Below are 19,157 nucleotides of genomic sequence, written 5' to 3'. Positions count from 1 at the left end.
GTTATTATTGGCAATTACTTCACAATATCAGAAGATGGAATTGATTAGCTTGATATTGTAACTTTTCTGACGCTAATATTACGCTTGATAAACTTTGTGAAGCTGCCCTCATGGACTTTTCCTTTCCTTCACACAGGATTGTACTAGTTATACTTGTTTAGCAATTATTTTTAGAACTATGTCCGGTATCAAATAAATGAGTGAAACACCTCTTCCTGCAACAACTCAACTAAAGGAAGCCAGTCAGTGCAAATGCTCCAGCAGATATAGATATAGACATTCTTGGAAGGTGAAAATGAGGAAACATTGTGTAATAATCCATTTATTTTAAAATGAATAAATAAATCGCTCTCATGACTCATAAACAATACACAACATTGCATTAATGTATGAAATATGCCTTTTTATTTAAAATCAAACCAAACACAAATAAGGCATGCATTTAAATGCTTACACAAGGATGAGCTGGCACAGTGTGAGTGTAGAGGGCAGCAAACATTTTTGTGAACAAATGTACAATTTCAGTCAGATCAAACTGAAAGAAATTTGTGAAGACAAACAAAATGTAATAAGATAGTAGTACCCTGTACCTTACTTTAAAGTGAAAAATGTAAACCAACAGAGAGGAAATTAAATTTGATTTAACTAAAACTGATACTGAACTCTATAATTAGCATTTAAAGTGCACTGACAACATTTCCAGCATAAAATAGACAGATGTTCCCAACAGGACCTGCTGCACAGAAGATGAGATGATAACACCAAGTCCCATTTTTTAAAGGCACAATTAAATACAGTATATTGCTCGAACAAATCCCTGATTTGATGCAATTACCATTCAGCAGCATAATTCTGAGATTTTGGCAAAAAATATACTTCTCTTTTGCAGTAAAATGATTGAGAATTCCTTTAAGCTAATAGATAAACATGTTTATAATATCTCTACAAAAATAATTTAACATGCTGATAACAATATTGACCATTTAAGTGCAAATCTTGCAGTACAAAGTACAAAAACTATTCAAAGAGAGAATCTGTGTGTTTTTGGGAGAAAAGGCAGAAAGCAGTAGTTGGGCAAGTTATTTACGTCCACCTTTCACCTTTCCCATGTAGTCTTTGATGGTGCTCTCAATATTTGGGACTTTGTAGTTCTGTGCAGCATAGATTCCAGTACATGCTCCAATAGCAACACCAACCAACGCAGGGGAGCGTAATCTGGCAATGATGTACCCAGCCATGAAGCCCTTGAGGAAAGGAGAGGCGAGGAAACTGCCTCCCTAAATATAAAAGAACAAAACGTATAAGAGCCGGGGACAAAAGGAAACAGTAATAATGCACTGCTTTATAACTATCTTACAGGAGGAACACCAATTTGAATCTCATCCTCCACTCGCCTCTGGATGTCCTCAAGTTGGTCTTTGAGGTCCACCAGATCTTTGAGTTGGCTCAGGGGGTCCTGCAAGTGAAAACAATGGTCATAGTTAAGACTCTAAAATATACTTCGTGATTCTAACCGACATATGCGGGTTGCCTTATGATAACTATTAAAAATAATTGATTAGTACACTGTTACTCATGTTGTTACTGATATATTAGCATATTTCATAATAACAGTCATAATAGTAGCAGTTAGCCTAGCCTATTTTAATAATATGTGCTCTGGTATTATTTTCCATAAGCATCGAGTCTTAGCATGAGTTTAAAAAGCTGATAACACGTCCACAATGTCTACACTGGCCTGGGTCTGCAGAATGATACATAAATAGTAAAAGTTTTGGACCCGACCTTGTCTCTTGACATGGTGGTTCAGCTCAGCCCAAAACTCTGCTTCTTCTTCCGCTCGAGAGATGGAGGATGGCGCCCTCTACTGGACAACAACTTACTAACCTCCATAAACGTCGTAGACACGTGGTTATATTCCGTAAATATTGTTTTCTCCAGGTTCATGCTCAGTGCAGCATGCAATAGATTGGTAGGTACAGTTGACCCTTTTGGCCTTTGTGGTAAATAATGAGAAAATAGCAAGAATCCTACAGAATTGTTGTCAGAGATCCGAGCCAGCCAGCAGTGCATGCGCCATCAGACTTTGAAACGCTCAAAGAAAGAGGTCTGTGCAGAGGTATGCTATATTATACATTCTATTAAAGCCTTTTGCATTTTTGTAAAAAAATAAAAATGCACTCTATTTTGAGACATCTACTGAAAAACTGGGCTTAACCACAGAATGTCACAAAATATGACAAATCAATGTGGTTTTGGCAAATGAAAAGCATATAATGTACCATGACATCAGAACATGGTATGCAGACATTTACAATTGTGATTTACATTATTGGTCTATTTAATAGGAGATTATAAGGTTTAGACTGCACAATAGCTTTTCATTTTATCTACAGAGATATCACGTACATACAACAAATTATACTTTTAAGCTCAAAGTAATAACATTTTGAGTCATAATTTGAGACTTAAAAAACATTAGTTCCATTACGTGATTTTGAATATTCTGACTGAATAACATTTTAAAAGGCAATTTTTTATATAAGGCTTTAGTATTTATTCATTATTACATAAGCCTATTTAACACACATACATATGATAAACCAAAAGTACCAAATACGTCAAAAGCCTCAACAAGTCATAGGCATACTTAAATTAAAAACAATACTATTTTGACATAATTGTCACTTCCATTACTTTGTCCTGTCTATTTATGACAAGAAGGCTTTTAATTAGACAATGATCAGGAATTGTCTTCAGATTTCAAATGTAAGAACTATTTATTTTTTTCTTTCTTACTCTTCTACACTTCAAGTTGGTAATCCTTTTATTAGAGGAATTAAATCTTGTTACGAGTTGGTGAAAGAGGACAATAGGCACAGAACCGTCCCCCCCTCTCTTCCTGCAGGCTTTGGGTGCAACAGACTTATACATGGAGATAAAGTGTGCCTCCTCTTCTGCTGTTTATCATTATTGATTTTAGTGTTGTGCACTTGGCTGACAAATAATTTTGGATGCCACAGCAAGAAAAGGTCACAAAGTCTTAGGCGCAGTCATTACAGTGAGTGTTTTTGGACTAATGCATATTTAGACTTCGGGGAGTTTTGTCTGCAAAGAAGAGAGTTTCTGACTACAAAATGTTATTATGATAAAACATTACTCCTTTCAATGAAAATGTTGGTGATATGTAAGAGAAAATGTTAGTTAAAGTATTATGTCTTGAACTTGATTTATGGCACTGATAAGAAATGACTCGACCAACCTAAATATTCCAATGTCTTTTTTTCTTTATATTCCCATATTGCTTGCAGAATAGGGATAAGATTGTTTGTTTATGTTTTATGATTTGTGTACTTTAAATGCTGTAGGTGCAGAAAAGAGAAGGTTGAGTTGAGGAATGGACTCGGTGTAAAATGGCTGTGGTTATGTGGATCCAAGTCAGATCTAAAGAACTAAAAAATTAGCTCATAGTGTTCTTGGCCTGAGGAGCTGCTGCAGCTGGCTTTTTCCTCTGCTGTGCTTGGCTGCACTGCCTTGTGATTAACCTGCAAAGTCATACATTTATTTGGCTTATATTGATTGTGCTCTGTTTTATTAAGTATGAATATGATTTTTGTATGGTTTATGCTCTCTTTGTATTCAAATCTTCCATAATGTATATTGGCCCTCTATTCAGTGAAGCATCTTTAATCTTATTGTTGGCTGCTCAGTATTCTGTGTGCCCTTCCCTGTTGGATACATTGACAGTGCTCTGCAAAACAGTTGGATATGGATCAAGAAATGCTTATGGGGCTATTTATTGTGAAATATCACAAAAATGTAATTTACAAATACAATTGACTCAGCACTTCTTTTCATGACTGTTCATTTTGTGTATTATTAATGACCATGTCCCATTTTTCCTAGATGAATCACTTGGCAGACTGAACACAGGCTGTACTCAGAGCCCTGTTGGCGCTTAAACTGTATGAATACATTATTTTAAGGGCTGTTTGTGTCTTCTTAACCAGAACACTGGATTACAACCATTTTACTTATTGTATACTGATGAATATTAGTGACAAGCATAATGAGGTGTGGTGTTTGTAGCTGTTCCTTGTGAACTGTAATATGTGGAGAAAAGATCACTGGGGTGCACAATTAAACTGATTCTTTGCATATCTGAGAGCTACTGGCTTTGTGCCACTAATTAGCTGTGTGCCGCTTTGGTGGTCACATGTTGTAGTTACTACTGTGTAAATATATTATATGCTATATATGCTTTTATATGCTGTATACACATACATCAGGGAAAGATGGTTGTATACTTCTCAGCCAAAATCCAATGAGAGTTGTTAGGCTCTGTTGCTTCTTTAGCACTGGGAACCTCTCCAGGTGGAGTCAGAGGGGCACTGCAGCCTCACTGCACCACTCTGCCTCGAGGCACACCGTGTGTGCATTGCATGTATGGATACTATTCTCTGAGACAGGCCAAAAATGAATGGAGAATGAAACATGGATTTACATAGTAAATAATGGGAACGAGTACATGACTTTGGTTAATCAGAGCTTCATATGAAGTGTCTGTTGCTCTTCACAGTTGAAGGAATGCTGCTTACAATTAGCCCTATACATGTGTCACCCACTTGTTAGTAATCATGTGCAATACTGTAATAGAATGTGAATTATCACTGGTACAATTCACTGAAGTCACTTTACCTGCCATTTAATCTTGTCCATTTAATGTGCTGTATATAATCATAGTCAGAGCCACTTATTGTACATAACAATGTCTTATATTTAGCCTTATGTTTTTGCTCTATCTGCACGGTCTATGTTAGATTTAAGATTATTTTTATTGTTAGTTATCTTGCATCCATCCATCCATTTTCTACCGCTTGTTCCCTTTCGGGGTCGCGGGTGACAGGAGCCTATCCCAGTGACTTCGGGCCTTAGGCGGGGTACACCCTGGACAGTGGCCAACTTGTCGCAGTGTTAGTGTCAGTGTTAGTTATCTTGATTTTTGTTATCTTGCCTCCGTTCTACTGCTTGAATTGTGCATTGCAACACTAGAATTCCCCCTTTGTGGGGCAAACAAGGTTCTCTTGTTTACAGTATACCAAACAAAACTTTTAGTCATTTATTTTGTATTTAATGTTGGGAAATTATATAATTATATTAACTTATAACTATACCATATTACCTTTTCTTCAATGTGGACATTGAAGATTGACACACCTTTCAATTGCTATTCTACACACACACATTTTACTTGAAGTGATGGACATTATATTTTTGCTTTTGCAGTTGGCAGTGTTCCCAGTGAACCATAAAGCCTCTTTGCTGTACAAAGATGCAATAAATCAGATCTTACTTCCTGGCCTGTTCCATGTGAAATGATGTGACGCTTTAAAGTATTATTAGAGTGGCTCAACAGTGTGCGTTTTAAACAGGGTCTTCCCTCTACTACTGCTTCCACGCCTGCATTAGCTCTCTCTCCTTCTACATCTTTCTCTCTCCTCCCATTCTCCAGCCTCACCTCCCTGCTGGTCTCACACACACTCACACTGGCTGGGGAAGTCCTCTGTCACTATCAGTGGTCTCCCTGGTCTGAGGGCTCGGATCTAATCTAAAATCATACTTTTTTAACAGCTTGCATCCTTTTTTTCCAGAGCCTGTCTGTGGATTGTATTATGTTTTCAAGTTCTACAGCTGTCTCTTAGCTTCAGGACATAACTCAAGTCTCAGCAGAGGGGAAGAAAATTGTACAATGGATTATTTATGATGCCGCTGTTTCAAAAGAATGCAACCGAGCATAATTTGAGCAAATGCATCTTTTTGTTATGATTAGTGTATTTCCAGATAAAGGTAATGACTTACATTTACTTTCAGAGATGCTCAGAAAAAAGTATTAAACATTTACATCTATGTTTTCAAACTTATTTTTCTTGAGGGAAGAGCAACAAACATCTTTGAAGTACATCCTGACTGCAGCATTATGGCGGTACGTGTATCCCATGCTCAGGTGGCTCTAGACCACAAAGTCCTGGGATTAGGGTTGGGGACCTCCACTCCTGTCAGCTCCATCATCTCAGCAGTGCAGCAGCAGGACTACTCGGCCAGTGTGTGGCTGCGCAGGAGGGACAAACTCGAGCATGTAAGTGAGACACAGCACAGGTGGGACAGGCAGTCAGGTAGTTGTGGTATCAAAATTGGTATTGAGTAAGAATTCTTCAGTATTTAAATTGAATTACACATTTTAGTATTGTGACAACACTATTTCCAATCAATACCTGCTGTTGTGTATCTGTCAGAGATCAAAATGCTTGCCCTCATCACCTGGTGGTAATCTAGTACTGGGTTTGGCCATGGGTCTATACACATTTACCATGATGTTGACTTGAACTAATGTGTTAAAAAACAGAAAAATAGCAGAAAAAATTATGCTTAACATGGTTAGCTGAGGTTCATTCATGATGCAAAAGACCCAACTCTGATGTGGTTTTCGATCAATATTGGTTTCTCAGGAGATTACCGGTAGTTGATATTTTAGCTTTAAGATAATTTACTTGTGTAGGGAGCACTGCCAGTTATACATTTGAAATCCTGGATGGGTGGGGAGTCCTTGCCCCAAGTGGAGGAGTTCAAGTATCTCTGGGTCTTATTGACGAGTGAGGGAAGGCAGTCAGATCTGTGCAGCGGCCGCAGTGATGCAGGCGCTGCATTGGTCTGTTGTGGTGAAGAAGGAGTCGAAAGATAAAGCTCTTGATTTAACGGTCAATCTACGTTCCTACCCTCACCTATGGTCATGAGCTTTGGGTAATGACCAAAAGAACAAGATCTCGGATACAAGCGGTCGAAATGAGATTTCTCCACAGGGGACTGGGCGCTCCCTTAGAGATGGTGAGAAGTTCAGTCACACAGGAGGAGCTCGGAGTAGAGCTGCTGCTCCTCCACGTCGAGAGGAGCCAGCTGAGGTGGCTCGGGCAACTGTTCCGGATGCCTCCTGGGCGCCTCCCTGGGGAAGAGGCCCCAAGGAAGACCCAGGACACGCTGGAGGGAGTATGTCTCTCGGCTGGCCTGGGAACGCCTCAGGATCCCCCCGGAGGAGCTGGAGGAAGTGTCTGGGGGGGAAGTCTGGAAGACCCTGCTTAGACTGCTGCCCCCATGACCCAGCCCCGGACAAGCGTAAGAAGATGGATGGAATAATTAAAATTTAAATGCACAATGCTCAATTGTGTATTTTACATATCGTAAATGTATTGCTGTTTTTTGCTGGCCCAAACTGTTAAAGCATTTTTTGAGTTACTCTTTTTGTGTAAGATTAATTACTATTTGTGTGTCCACAAACATTCATGATACAGCAGCAGTAGAATCACCAATGTAGTTATGCATATTTCAGGAATATATATGGTAATGGTGGCTTGTTTTGTTGGCCTGCTTAAATAAGTGGTCAATACTATTTATTTGAATAGGCTGACATCTTGTAGTAGTTCTCTAGACATTTTATAGTATCTGCAATGAGAAACTGATGTTGGGGGAAAGTGAGGTTTACACTTGACTTTTGTTTATTCCAACTGTCTTTCTTGTAATCAGAAAAGATGGTCAGGAGTCGCAGAGAAAAACAGAATCTGCATTCAGCCTCGTGCTTGTAGCTGTAGAGATGAGAGAAAAGGAAATGTGTGCTGAATATTTGATGCTGTAGACGAACAGTGGAGTGGCCTCAGAGCTGTCTGCTGCTGAGGCAACTAGACTGATGAATCAGCATTGTGCCTGCATGACATGAGGCAGGAGTATTCTTTGAAGGCTAAACGCTAAAGCTACCATCTATTTTCTGTAAGTTCCTGTGCATTGTGGTTACGGTTACTTACATAGAACTGATATGCATCTATGTAATTGTGCATCTATGTAATTATAAATGGGAATTTCATTGTATTTGGTAAATTTGGTGTTTTGAATACAAGCTAATTCAAAACATTCATCTGAACCAAAGTAGAGTAATACCGTTGTACACACTGCTTAAGATTGGTTCTTTGGTCTGCTGTCCTAAATGTAGTGTAATCAAGCATTGAACAGATTGAAAGAAACATTCCAAAATTTGACGTTTCATTGGGACAGTGTTGGTTTGTATGATATTGCAATAATAATAGCCTGGAGCCCCCCACTTTAATTTAGAATGTTGCGAGACACTTTATTCATTACTTGATTCCAAAAATGTGCTATTTACCTTTATTCATAGGGGAATTAGTAGGAAGAAATAACTTCACTATTGAAACAAGCAGATGGCAGACAATCGCTGTGAAGAATTGACAACTAGTGACAAGTTAGAACATATTATCTGAATGTTGTTCATCTATACTGCACTCAACTTGGTTTTTGTTCTTAATGCATCTTTCAAAGATGGGTAGTTTGTCCACTTGAGGGAAGAAAGTCGTCCTTAAATTCTGTCTCATCCTGTTTATTGTGAGCGGTGAAACATCACTAAAAGTGTGATTAGTTAATTGGACAGTCTTTAGCTGAAGCAGCAGGTGTGATAACCTGTCTGTGCTGGACAAACGACAGCAGTGAAGAGGAGCTTGCATAAGCCAGTGGGCACACATTTGAGAGATTTTGCTGTTTGTGATCACGTATTCCCATATTTTTACCAAAGAATTACTTATTCTTTCATATGGTATAACCTTTGTAAATGTCAGAATGCCCAGACACACAAGGAATGCCAATGGCCAGGAGCTCACTTTCTATTTAGTTTGACGCTTGGGCTCGATAAGTGCCATCCATTAAAGTGACGCTCGGGGTGCTGCTGCTGACAGCCTGGCACCAGTCCAGTCCTCCACCTCAATAACCCTTGGCGTTAATTAAACCACTTTTCCTTTACTCTGCCAACTACCAAGTCAACTATCACACTGTCACTTATATAATCAGTATACTCAACACAATCTCCAAATCTAAGACATTGACCATTCTTGTTAGCTCCACCTTTTTGTTAAACGTTATTTTAAGTGTGAATGAATTTATCTTGCTAACTGGCTGGCTAATGTGTTTTAATATTGTTTATATTAGTTATCTGCAGTATATACTTCGAGCATCTGATTACAAAAACATCTGGGTGTATTTAGATTATTCCTCCACAAGAGGGAGATATTTCGTTTATTCAAATTATATGCCATGTAACGTTTACATACTTTATGCCTCAAAATGTCACCAGACACTGTCTCACAATATTAAAAATCCTCAGTCACAGGTCAACAGAGCAGCAAGATCACTGGAAAGTTCGAAATATTATAGTTTGAGTGGCAGCACAGCCTGTATTTTAATCAATGGATTTCCTATCAAATAAAAGGTCTATTGTTTTGGTGTTTTTTTTTTGCTGTTGAAGCACATAATTGTGTAAAATAAAACTAGATCAAAAGTTAGCAAAAGCTAAGCTCATCAGTGGAGAGATCGTTACAAAGGTACCTCGGCCACAAGGGGTCAGTAGAGCATTCAGATTGGACTGCTTAAGTGGTCTGTTGTTTTGGTTTTATGATAATAATCCTGCAGTGTTAATTGCAGGTCCATGCAGTAGTGAGGGCTCGGCTGTAAATGCTGTGACTGTGTATGTTGAAGGCATCTGTCCCATCACTATAATTAATGTTTGTCACACTCTTGATGGACTGCTGAAATGGTTCTGGCCACTTGAGTATTTGCTGTAACAAACCATCTGTGCGGAATTTTGTGGTAAAATCACATAGAACAGCTGTTTGGCAGGGTGCTCTTCCCAGTCTGCCACCCTCTGACAGTAAACCGCACTGAAACTTAGTAAGCTCTTCACAGAAGATACAACTAAGTTACTGAATGTGTTTATTGTCAAACTACATTACATTGGGTGGCAGTAGCTCAGTTGGTAGAGTGAAAAATCTGGTTCAAATCCAGCTCATGGCATAAAAACATTGTTGGTAGTGCATTCAGATCCCGGACCACAGGTCGGCAGTACAATTCTAGTTCCCACAGATGAGCAAGACACTTTTGCTTGCTCTTAATGTCTGCGTACACTGTTGTGTGAATGTGTGTGAATGAACATTCCCATTTTGTACTGAGTGGACCAGTTGGGTATTTTAACATGGAACAACAAAGAGCAATTAAGCTAAAGAAGTGTCTTTATATTGTACACAATCATAAAAAATACAGCATATTACATTTACCCCAGATAAATTCATGTAATTATTAAAAACACATACAAAAGTGTTGGATTATAAAGTTCACTACAAATCTGTGGAATTAATTTAATTAATGCCAGATAGGTAAGTTTAATGTCATACTGTGGAACATTCTTGGCAAAGCAATTCACTGTCATCATAATGACAATGGTCCTAATGATGAGGATCATTCTGAAACCCATGGATAACATTTCCATATAGACAAGCAGGTCGTGGACCCTTCTCTTTGAATGCTCTGAGAAGTGTAATACTGTATAACAATATACAATAAACAAGACTGTTTGGGCACTTGTACCAGTAAATGTCTTCTCCCAGCCCACTGGCCCTGATTTGTGACTGCCTGAAGGCTGTTGCACTATAGGAGCCTAATATAGCCATTAATGCTATACACGTATACACCAGTCATAAACAATACAATACCGACAATAGAAAGGCATATCATAAATAAACAATCACAATAACCAAGGGTGTTTGCATGATAACCTCTTTCAACATTAGCTGTGTTTAGGAAAGATAGCGGCTACTGTTTTTCTAAATTATCCATGTTAATTCTTCTTGAAGTCACCAGTGAAAATCCAGGCTTGATTGCAGACTTTGGAAACGTGTGCAGGTTTTCATGCAGCAGTAGCACTCTCTGTTGTATCCAGAGCCTTGGTACAGTGCTGCAGGGCAGACTGACTTTAAAGATTTACTACCTTTTTTTCTGCTTCTCTACGGCACCACTATGGCATGTCAATGTGCAAATCAGAGCCAAAATCATTGCATGAGGTGTGCGAAACACTCTCAAAATATCTCAGAATAGGATGATGCATCTTTTTCAGTGTCCTATATCTTTGAGATAGGAAACCAGATGCCAGTGCAGTGGAAACAGCCCCAATTGTCAATGTGTGCACTTCTGTATAGTAAATTGCTGACCATAAAAGTAAAAAATAACTAGATCAATGGGCCCAGTGCTAGACAATACATCTCTGACTGTGCATGATCTATGATTCTACAGCAAGAGCTTGTTAAAAGTGCAGTGGTGCTCTACATCAGCGTTTCAAACAATAGTCCGGCAATAATTAGTGATACATTCTACAATTATAGCCTTCTGTAAGCCAGGAAGAATGCGATCACCTGTGACCATCTATTCTTTGTCTTGCTGTCTATATGTGAGCGCAATATGAGCTTTCTATTACAATAGGGAGAATAGATGAGGGAGGGGAAAGGGTTGAACACACAAGAGAGTGGCCATATAAAACTGTAAAAGGAGAAAGTGGACAAATAGATGCTTTGTAGATGGATAAGAAAACATACATTTTATTATGTTCACCTTAATAAATACCGTGGATCATTTAAAGGAGACAACGTTAGATTACACTTGGGGTTTATTCATTGAAAAATCTCTGGAGTTTTTCTTTCCTTTTTCCATCCATTGTAGATATGCTAAATGAGATTGCATTCATTACATTTACCTATAGCACAGCACAGCAGCACTCCTACATCTTGGCTCTGGTCTCCCGTACATTCAGCGTGGAGTGGATCCAAACAGTTCAGACAGTGAGACTGCGGAGCGCGGCGCTTCCCTCTCTCTGGCTCTGCAGGAGGGTGGGGAGGAGAGCTCAGCCGACAGGACCGCCTGCCACACGCTGCCTCTCCGTGGAGCACACACCAGCGTAGACACATGCATTTCAGAGTGGACAGTCCAACCAGGGATGCAACATGAAGGTAAGCTTTGTACTTAGAGCTGCTGTGAGTACGAGACTGGTGGGGCACTTTGCCAAAAGCGTGTGCGGGGTAATTACCGGTAATGCTGCTTCTTGAGTTACTTCAAAAGAGCAGCATGTCTTTTTGGCGTGTACTTGTGGTTTGAACTCAGGAGTAATGTGTTGTTCCCGATAACAGCGCAGAATGATAATGGTCCTGACTGGAGGTGTCAGGTGTTCAGGCTGTTCTACCACCACTGCTGCTGCCGCTTCACACCCAAAAGCCTCTATTATCGACAGCCGGTATGGGCTTAGATGTGGCTAAATGAAGAGGTTAGGTTATATTGGGATGGAGTATGAAAGTACTTAAAGGGATCTGTGACTTATATTGTGTGTCTTTGATATCTGCAGTGGAATATCTAATAACTTTGAATAAAGCCAGTATGCTATTACAGGTTTATTGATAGCGTCATTGATCACTCTATACAAAAGTCCATGTAAGGAGGAATGGGGATGTGTTTGGATTGGGCGTAACTGAAATCAGGTCATTTTTGGTTTGTCCAAGGAAAAAATGGCTAATACTGAGGAGAACTATTGACAAGTCAAACCTGCATGGCTTCTGGTAATCAAACCAATCAATCATCATATTAGTCCCTTTTCTGAAATTGTGTAATGTAAAGCAAGAGGTCGGTATTCAGAATCAGAATGACTTTTGTTAGGTCTTGGTCGCTCTGATTTGATTTATTCTAGATGCTTTTATTCAAAGCTGCACAGTGTAACAGGATGGAGACACAGTGTGTTTGTCTGTGGATTTGTTTTTGCTTTGCCTGAAATTAAATGTGAACTGTCACAGTATGGCACTGAAGATGGGTAACTCCATGGAGATGAGCAGTGATGCCACCATGGTAAGTCGTATCTGTGGAGCGGTGACCCCACAGTTAGTAAATGCAAGATATCTAAGTTTAATACCATAATGTGATGTTTGACATAGTGCACCTTTAAGCCAGGAAAAGACACATTCACTGCCTTGTGATGGGATAGTTTTGGTGGTCCTAACTTCCTATTGTAGACCAAGACATTCTGAAGTAGGAATCCCATTCTTATGTCGAGCTTTTGGGCTAAACTTTGGATATGGCCGTGCTCTGGTGATATTTGTCAGTGTCAAACTCCACTTTATCCCCCTAGCGCTGTAGGATTATTTCTCTCCATCTCAGTCTTATTCTCTCACTGGCTCCCATTAGTCTTTAAGGCTGACTGCTCACAGACCTGCATGGCCACGTCTGACCCTTCTGCATCCAGACAGGAGCCACAGACAGTGGTGTGAAAAAAATTACATTCAAATCTTCCTGAACATTTAAATGTTTCAGATAATCAAAGAAATTTAAAAATTAGTCAAAGACAACACAAGAAAACACAAAACTTTGTTTTTTAATGTTTTAAACATAATCCAATGTGTGGAAAAAGTAGTCCTTTAAAATAACTGGTTGGGCCATCCTTAGCAGCCACAACTGAAATCAAGCGTTTGTGATCACTTGAATTGAGACCATTACAGCGCTGTAGAGGAATTTCTGCCAACTCATCTTGGCAGAATTCTTGTAACTCAGCCACATTGGAGGGTTTGAGTGTAAACCACCACATCTCAAAAGGATTCAGGCCAGGACTTTGACTAGGCCGTGGCTACAGAGCCGCGGCGCGGTCAAATCACCCAGCAGTTTCAGGAGCTGCGGCACGGCCATATTAGCCTCATGGCTAACCCTAACCCTGACCCTGACCCTAACCCGGCACGGTCAAATAGCGCAGCAGTTTCAGGAGCCGCAGCACAAAAAACCCATGCAGTTTCGGCCGGGCGCCGCGGCTCTGTAGACACTCCCATTGTTTTTTTGTCATTCAGAGGTGGACTTTCTGGTGTTTTGGATCATTGTCCGGCTGCAGAACCCAAGTTTGTTTCAGCTTGAGGTCACAAAAAGGTGGATCCACATTCTCCTTCAGGATTTTTTGGTAGACAGCAGAATTCATGGTTCCATTTATCACAGCAGATCTTCTTGATCCTGAAGCAGCAAAACAGCCCCAGACCATCACACTAAAACCACCACCACCACCACCATGTTGTTTCTGACTTTTGTGACCTCTTGTATGAGTCATTGCCGGGAAGGTTCACTACTGTTCCATGTTTTCGCCATTTGTGAATAGTGGCTCTGACTGTGGTTTCCGGGTAACCTGACCAGCCAGTCCCTCCCACATTCTGTTCAAATGTAAAGTAGTCTGTCAAAACGTGTTGGGAATGACTGGTCAGGCAAGTTTGCGGGAGTCCCGAAGCTTTAGAAATGGCTTTATAACCTTTTCTAGACAAACAGCTCTCAGTTACATTTTTTCTCATTTGTTCCAGAATTTCTTAGGATCCCAGCATGATGTCTCGCTTTTGAGGATAGTTTGGTCTATTTCACTTTGTCAAGCAGGCTTATTTAAGTGGTTTAACTGATGAACAGTTGTGGCAGTAATCTGGCCTGGGTGTGGCCAGAGAAACTGAACTTGGCTGTGAATCCACTGTTCTGTTTTCACACAGGGCCGTGAAAGTTTGATTTTGTTATCCCTTAATAATAAAAACCTTCATTTAAAAACTCCATCTTGGTGAAAACCCTTTTCACCCCACTGTATTATGTCAAAATAAAGACTAGCCATGATTGCCTTTGTCATGTTTGATAGAACTATCAGACTGCCCTAAGCAAGCAGTGCTTTTGTAATTCTGCTCACTCACACGAGGATGTGTGAGAAAACATTAGACAAACAGACCCCAGAGCTAAAGGCAAGCAGAAAGGAAAGCCCAAATCACCTAAAGTAGTATCCATGGCAACCAAACTCAAAAGACAGACAGTGGATAAAGAGATGAAACATTTAGCAAAATTAGTTTCTATGTTAAAGGTGCATTGAGTCACTTTTCAGGTCTCCATGAGGATGTTTGTGTGTTTATTTATCCCACAATGGGGAAATCAAAATAGACGTTATTCATCCCCAAGGGGAAATATTTTTTGTTACATGCAGCCGACCCACAGAATTTGAGCTATAAAAAAATAAGAAGAAAAAAATAAACTAAAACTGAAAAAACTTCATTCATTCACTCTCAATTATGACCTGCATCTTGGCCTGGTGGCCCAACATACTTGTCTCCATAGAGATACACATATTACATTTAAATTACAAATGTTTTGATTAGTTGTATGGTTTTTATTTTTTATTTTTTCAAGGACAATGGGAAATGGGGATAAAGAGTTAATGGAGACATTCAGCAACAAATCAACTTTATAGCTCATTCCCAATGTCTTTGAAAACTGCGGTCATAAAGCCTCTCCTAAAGAAGAGCAGTCTTGATGCCGCAGTACTGAGTCATTACCGGCCCATCTCTAATCTGCCATTTTGGGGCAAAGTCCTTGAAAAGGTTGTTTACCAACAGCTCACAGATTTCCTCTTAATAAACAACTCATTTGATGTTTTTCAGTCAGGTTTTAGACCTCATCACAGCACTGAGACTGCTCTTGTCAAGGTGACAAATGACATCCGCCTGAACACTGACACGGGCAAAGCCTCAGTCTTAATTCTGTTAGATCTGAGTGCTGCTTTTGACACTGTCGATCATGGGATCCTCTTACAGAGACTAGAGGACTGGGTGGGCATCACTGGCACTGCCCTAAACTGGTTAAGGTCCTATCTGGAAGACAGGAAGTACTTTGTTGAAATTGGTAGCTGTGTCTCAGACCACATGACCCTGACCTGTGGAGTGCCCCAAGGGTCAGTCCTGGGTCCCCTTCTGTTCAACCTCTACATGCTGCCGTTAGGTCAGTTAATACGCAGTGAAAATGTGTCCTATCACAATTATGCAGACGACACTCAGATCTATGTTTCACTATCGGCAGGTGAATATGGACCAGTAGATTCACTCTGTCACTGCATCCAACAGATCAGTTTGTGGATGCAAAACAACTTTCTCCAGCTGAACTCAGACAAGACTGAAATAATCGTTTTTGGCCCACAGAAACAAAGAGAAAGTGTTAGCGGTCACCTCCAGAGTCTCGCTCTAAAACCTACAAACCAAATTAGAAATCTGGGGGTAATAATGGACTCAGACTTGAACTTTAATAGCCACGTCAAATCAATAACATCAGCAGCGTTTTACCATCTAAAAAACATTGCCAAAATCAAAAATATAGTGTCAAAACCAGATTTAGAGAGACTTATCCATGCGTTTGTCTCCAGTAGATTAGACTACTGTAACGGCCTGCTCACTGGTCTCTCCAAACGAGCTGTAAAACAGCTGCAGTACATCCAGAACGCTGCTGCTCGGGTCCTGACTAGAACCAGGAAGTATGATCACATTAGTCCTGTTCTCAGGTCTCTGCACTGGCTCCTGTGGCTCAGAGAATAGACTTTAAAGCAGCTCTGCTTGTGTACAAGTCTCTCCATGGCCTAGCACCAAAGTACATCTTGGATATGTTAGTGCCATATGAACCATCTCGGACTCTGAGGACCTCAGGGACCGGCCTCTTGCTGGTGCCCAGAGTCAGGACAAAACATGGGGAATCTGCGTTTCAGTTTTACGCAGCTAAAATCTGGAACATTCTTCCTGAAGATGTGAGACAGGCTTCTACTCTGACAATGTTCAAATCTAAGCTAAAAACAGTTTTGTTTAGCTGCGCATATGACTGAAAGGATTTTTTCTTTGCACTCTTCTCTTTTGTTTGTGATTTTATTAGTTTAGAAAATCAGTTGGATTGCTAATTTTTAATTTAGTTAATTTTATTGTATTTCTGTTTCTGTCATTTCTTTGTGATTTGAATGCATTTTTCCTGCTGTGAAGCACTTTGAATTGCCTTGTGTATGAAATGTGCTCTACAAATAAACTTGCCTTGCCTTGCCTCTGAGGCCAGCATCCTGCGGCATGTATTTTTATTCGATGTCAATAGTCATTTTTATGTAATCTGCTTTACTGCACACCCTCTAATCAATCATTCATATTAATATCAATACCTTTGTGACAGCATCAGAGTTTTGCAGCCATTTTTCATGGTGAGATACTGGTGAATGCAGATTATTACTAAAATACAAAGTCCCACTTTTATACAATACACAGCATCACAATTGGCTTCAGAAGCGAGCATCATTTGTGGTAATTGCAATGTCAGTGAGAAAGATAAAGTGCAAACTGCAAAAAGATAGATTATAATGGAAAATCTAACCAACCTAAGCCAGCAAGAGATGTATATCCATTGTAGTACTTAGGCAACGGGAAATGCTGACAATTTATACTTCAAAGAAGGCTTAAGAGGGTCTTTTAGGTCTGGGATCAAATTTGGCAGATTAGATAAAATTTTGGTGAGAAAGTGTTTAACTTTGTGTGTTTTTAGACTAGAAGTAGATCATGACTAAGTATGTGTCTTTGTACTGTACACAATGTAACTGTAATTATTCATACTTTCCTTTTTTGTTTATTGACAGATCCAAATGCTCGCTCTCTGATGCTGCGTGAGTCACAAACTGGGTTGGCTCAGGTTGTTGTTGCTCATTGTGATCACAGATGCGATAGTGAAAGCCCTAAAATGTATTATGTATTGGAAAAAACAAAGAGAGCTACAGATTTAGTTTTCTATCCACGAGCCTTCACTGGCAGATGGATTTTGATACTGGGCAAAAATACATAATTCATCACATCGCTTATGGATTTGTACTAATAACTAAAACAATTCAAATGATCTAAAATAAAAATAAAACTATCTACAAGTGGCTTATGAGTTTGGAAATGTAGAGGCATTGTAATTTTAGAATTAGATTTTTGTCATGTTTTATTAGATTTTCTTTTTTTTTAATTTATAATGCATTCCACTTTAAAAGTCTGAATCTGTAAAAAGCCAAACATTTAGCTATGTCTAGTTTTGGCTTTATTAGACAGGAAAGGTGAGCATTAGATGGGGGATGAGAGAGAAGGGAGGACATGCAGTACATTGTCGGAGGAGTCAGGTGGATTTAACCAATAATTACAAAGAAGTATGAACTTACTGAAGAAGCAGATGACTTTATTTACTGTTCCTCTTCAATACAGTTTACATGACTCATGACACAATTGAAATTGTAATCTGGCTCTGACAATAATTTTTGGGAATATCGCCCATTCCTATTGCAAGATGCTCGTACAAGGCATCTCCAGTGTGCGCATTTACCAGTGTGTAGTCTAATAGCAGGAAGGAGGGGATCAGAGAGAGTCTATCAGTCATTCGCTGTCATCCTAATACCTTTCATTAACTGCTTGATGAATAAATGAATGCCTTCATCAATCATTTTAAACAATACATGGGCCATCATTTGATCAGGGCTTGATAATACCTTGGTAAATGTCCATCTCTTTGTGTTGGTGACAGATGTTATGTATTTTCTAGTTGTAAAACTGAGCACCCACGACGCTCGTCCTTGAGCTTGAGTTTCAGTGCTGATGTTTATTTCTTCTTCTCTGGCCTCAGTCGACATTAAAATCAGTGGCGGCTGGTGGTGCAAAATATCACATGACCGTCCATCCATTTTCTACCACTTGTTCCCTTTCGAGGTCGCGGGTGACTGGAGCTTATCCCAGTGACTTTGGGCTTTAGGTGGGGTACATCCTGGACAGTGGCCAACATAAAGACAGAGACATTACAGACAAACATTCACTCTCACATTCATTCACTAGGGCCAATTTGGCAAATTTGGCAAATTTTGCCTAACACATGCATGTGTTTGGACGGTCGGAGAGATAAAATTACATTTTACACTTTATAAAATATCAGATTGTAAAGAGCAAAACAAAAATCTCAATGACACTGTAACTTATAGTGCAGAGTAGCAATTACTACATGAAGAGGAAATAAAATCACAAACAATTGTTGGTGTTTCATAAAACAGCTTCTAAGTGGCATTAGTTACCCTGAACTACATGTGCAACGTTTTACATTTTTATATTAATCATTGCAGATATTATTGCTATATGGAAAGTTGTACTTAAAGACATAATAAATAGCATATAGTATAGACATCATTTATAGCATATGTGACTGACCATGGCCAATCCAGTTACATGTCTACCCAGAGACATTTTGAGTTATTCACATATTCTGAAAGCTTTCCAATGATGTCTCACTCATGTAGATCTGATAATATTTGAGTAAGTTGTGGTCATTTGAATGTATACAACTCTCAAACCCATTCACTGAGAAAACGGCTTCCAAAGTTTCTCACCGGAGTGAGCCCAGAGTCACAGGGGGGCTCATTTGCATCTCAT

At 39.5% G+C, this 19,157-nt stretch overlaps 2 protein-coding genes across 2 annotated transcripts in view; one reads left to right on the top strand and one right to left on the bottom strand.

Annotated features, from left to right (window-relative positions):
• Positions 1–382: 382 nt before the first annotated feature.
• On the bottom strand, positions 383–1,850 carry LOC140351061 (SLC35A4 upstream open reading frame protein-like). Its single transcript, XM_072436710.1, has 3 exons — positions 1,786–1,850; positions 1,358–1,456; positions 383–1,277 (listed from the first exon to the last, which is right to left on the bottom strand). The coding sequence occupies exons 1-3, from the start codon at positions 1,798–1,800 to the stop codon at positions 1,080–1,082; spliced, it is 312 nt and encodes a 103-aa protein (XP_072292811.1). The 5' UTR covers positions 1,801–1,850; the 3' UTR covers positions 383–1,079.
• Positions 1,851–11,686: 9,836 nt separating this feature from the next.
• Positions 11,687–19,157, top strand: part of LOC140351291 (inactive phospholipase D5-like) — a 64,937-nt gene continuing 57,466 nt past the window's right edge. The window contains exon 1 of the mRNA XM_072437071.1: positions 11,687–11,882. Coding sequence (XP_072293172.1) covers positions 11,877–11,882 — 6 coding nt within the window. The 5' untranslated portion in view covers positions 11,687–11,876. The remainder of the gene's footprint in view (positions 11,883–19,157) is intronic.

This window comes from Eucyclogobius newberryi, unplaced genomic scaffold (genome assembly GCF_026437365.1).
Source record: "Eucyclogobius newberryi isolate DKJ021-1_F unplaced genomic scaffold, fEucNew1.0.hap1 SCAF_8, whole genome shotgun sequence".
Lineage (NCBI taxonomy): Eukaryota > Metazoa > Chordata > Actinopteri > Gobiiformes > Gobiidae > Eucyclogobius > Eucyclogobius newberryi.
The sequence above is the reverse complement of the archived record's forward strand: the minus strand, read 5'-3'. Positions and strand labels throughout refer to the sequence as shown.

Coding starts and splice junctions, on each gene's coding strand:
- LOC140351061 (XM_072436710.1), bottom strand. Junction 1,278..1,357: donor TTCAAATTGGTGTTCCTCCT/GTAAGATAGTTA, acceptor TTTTATATTTAG/GGAGGCAGTTTCCTCGCCTC.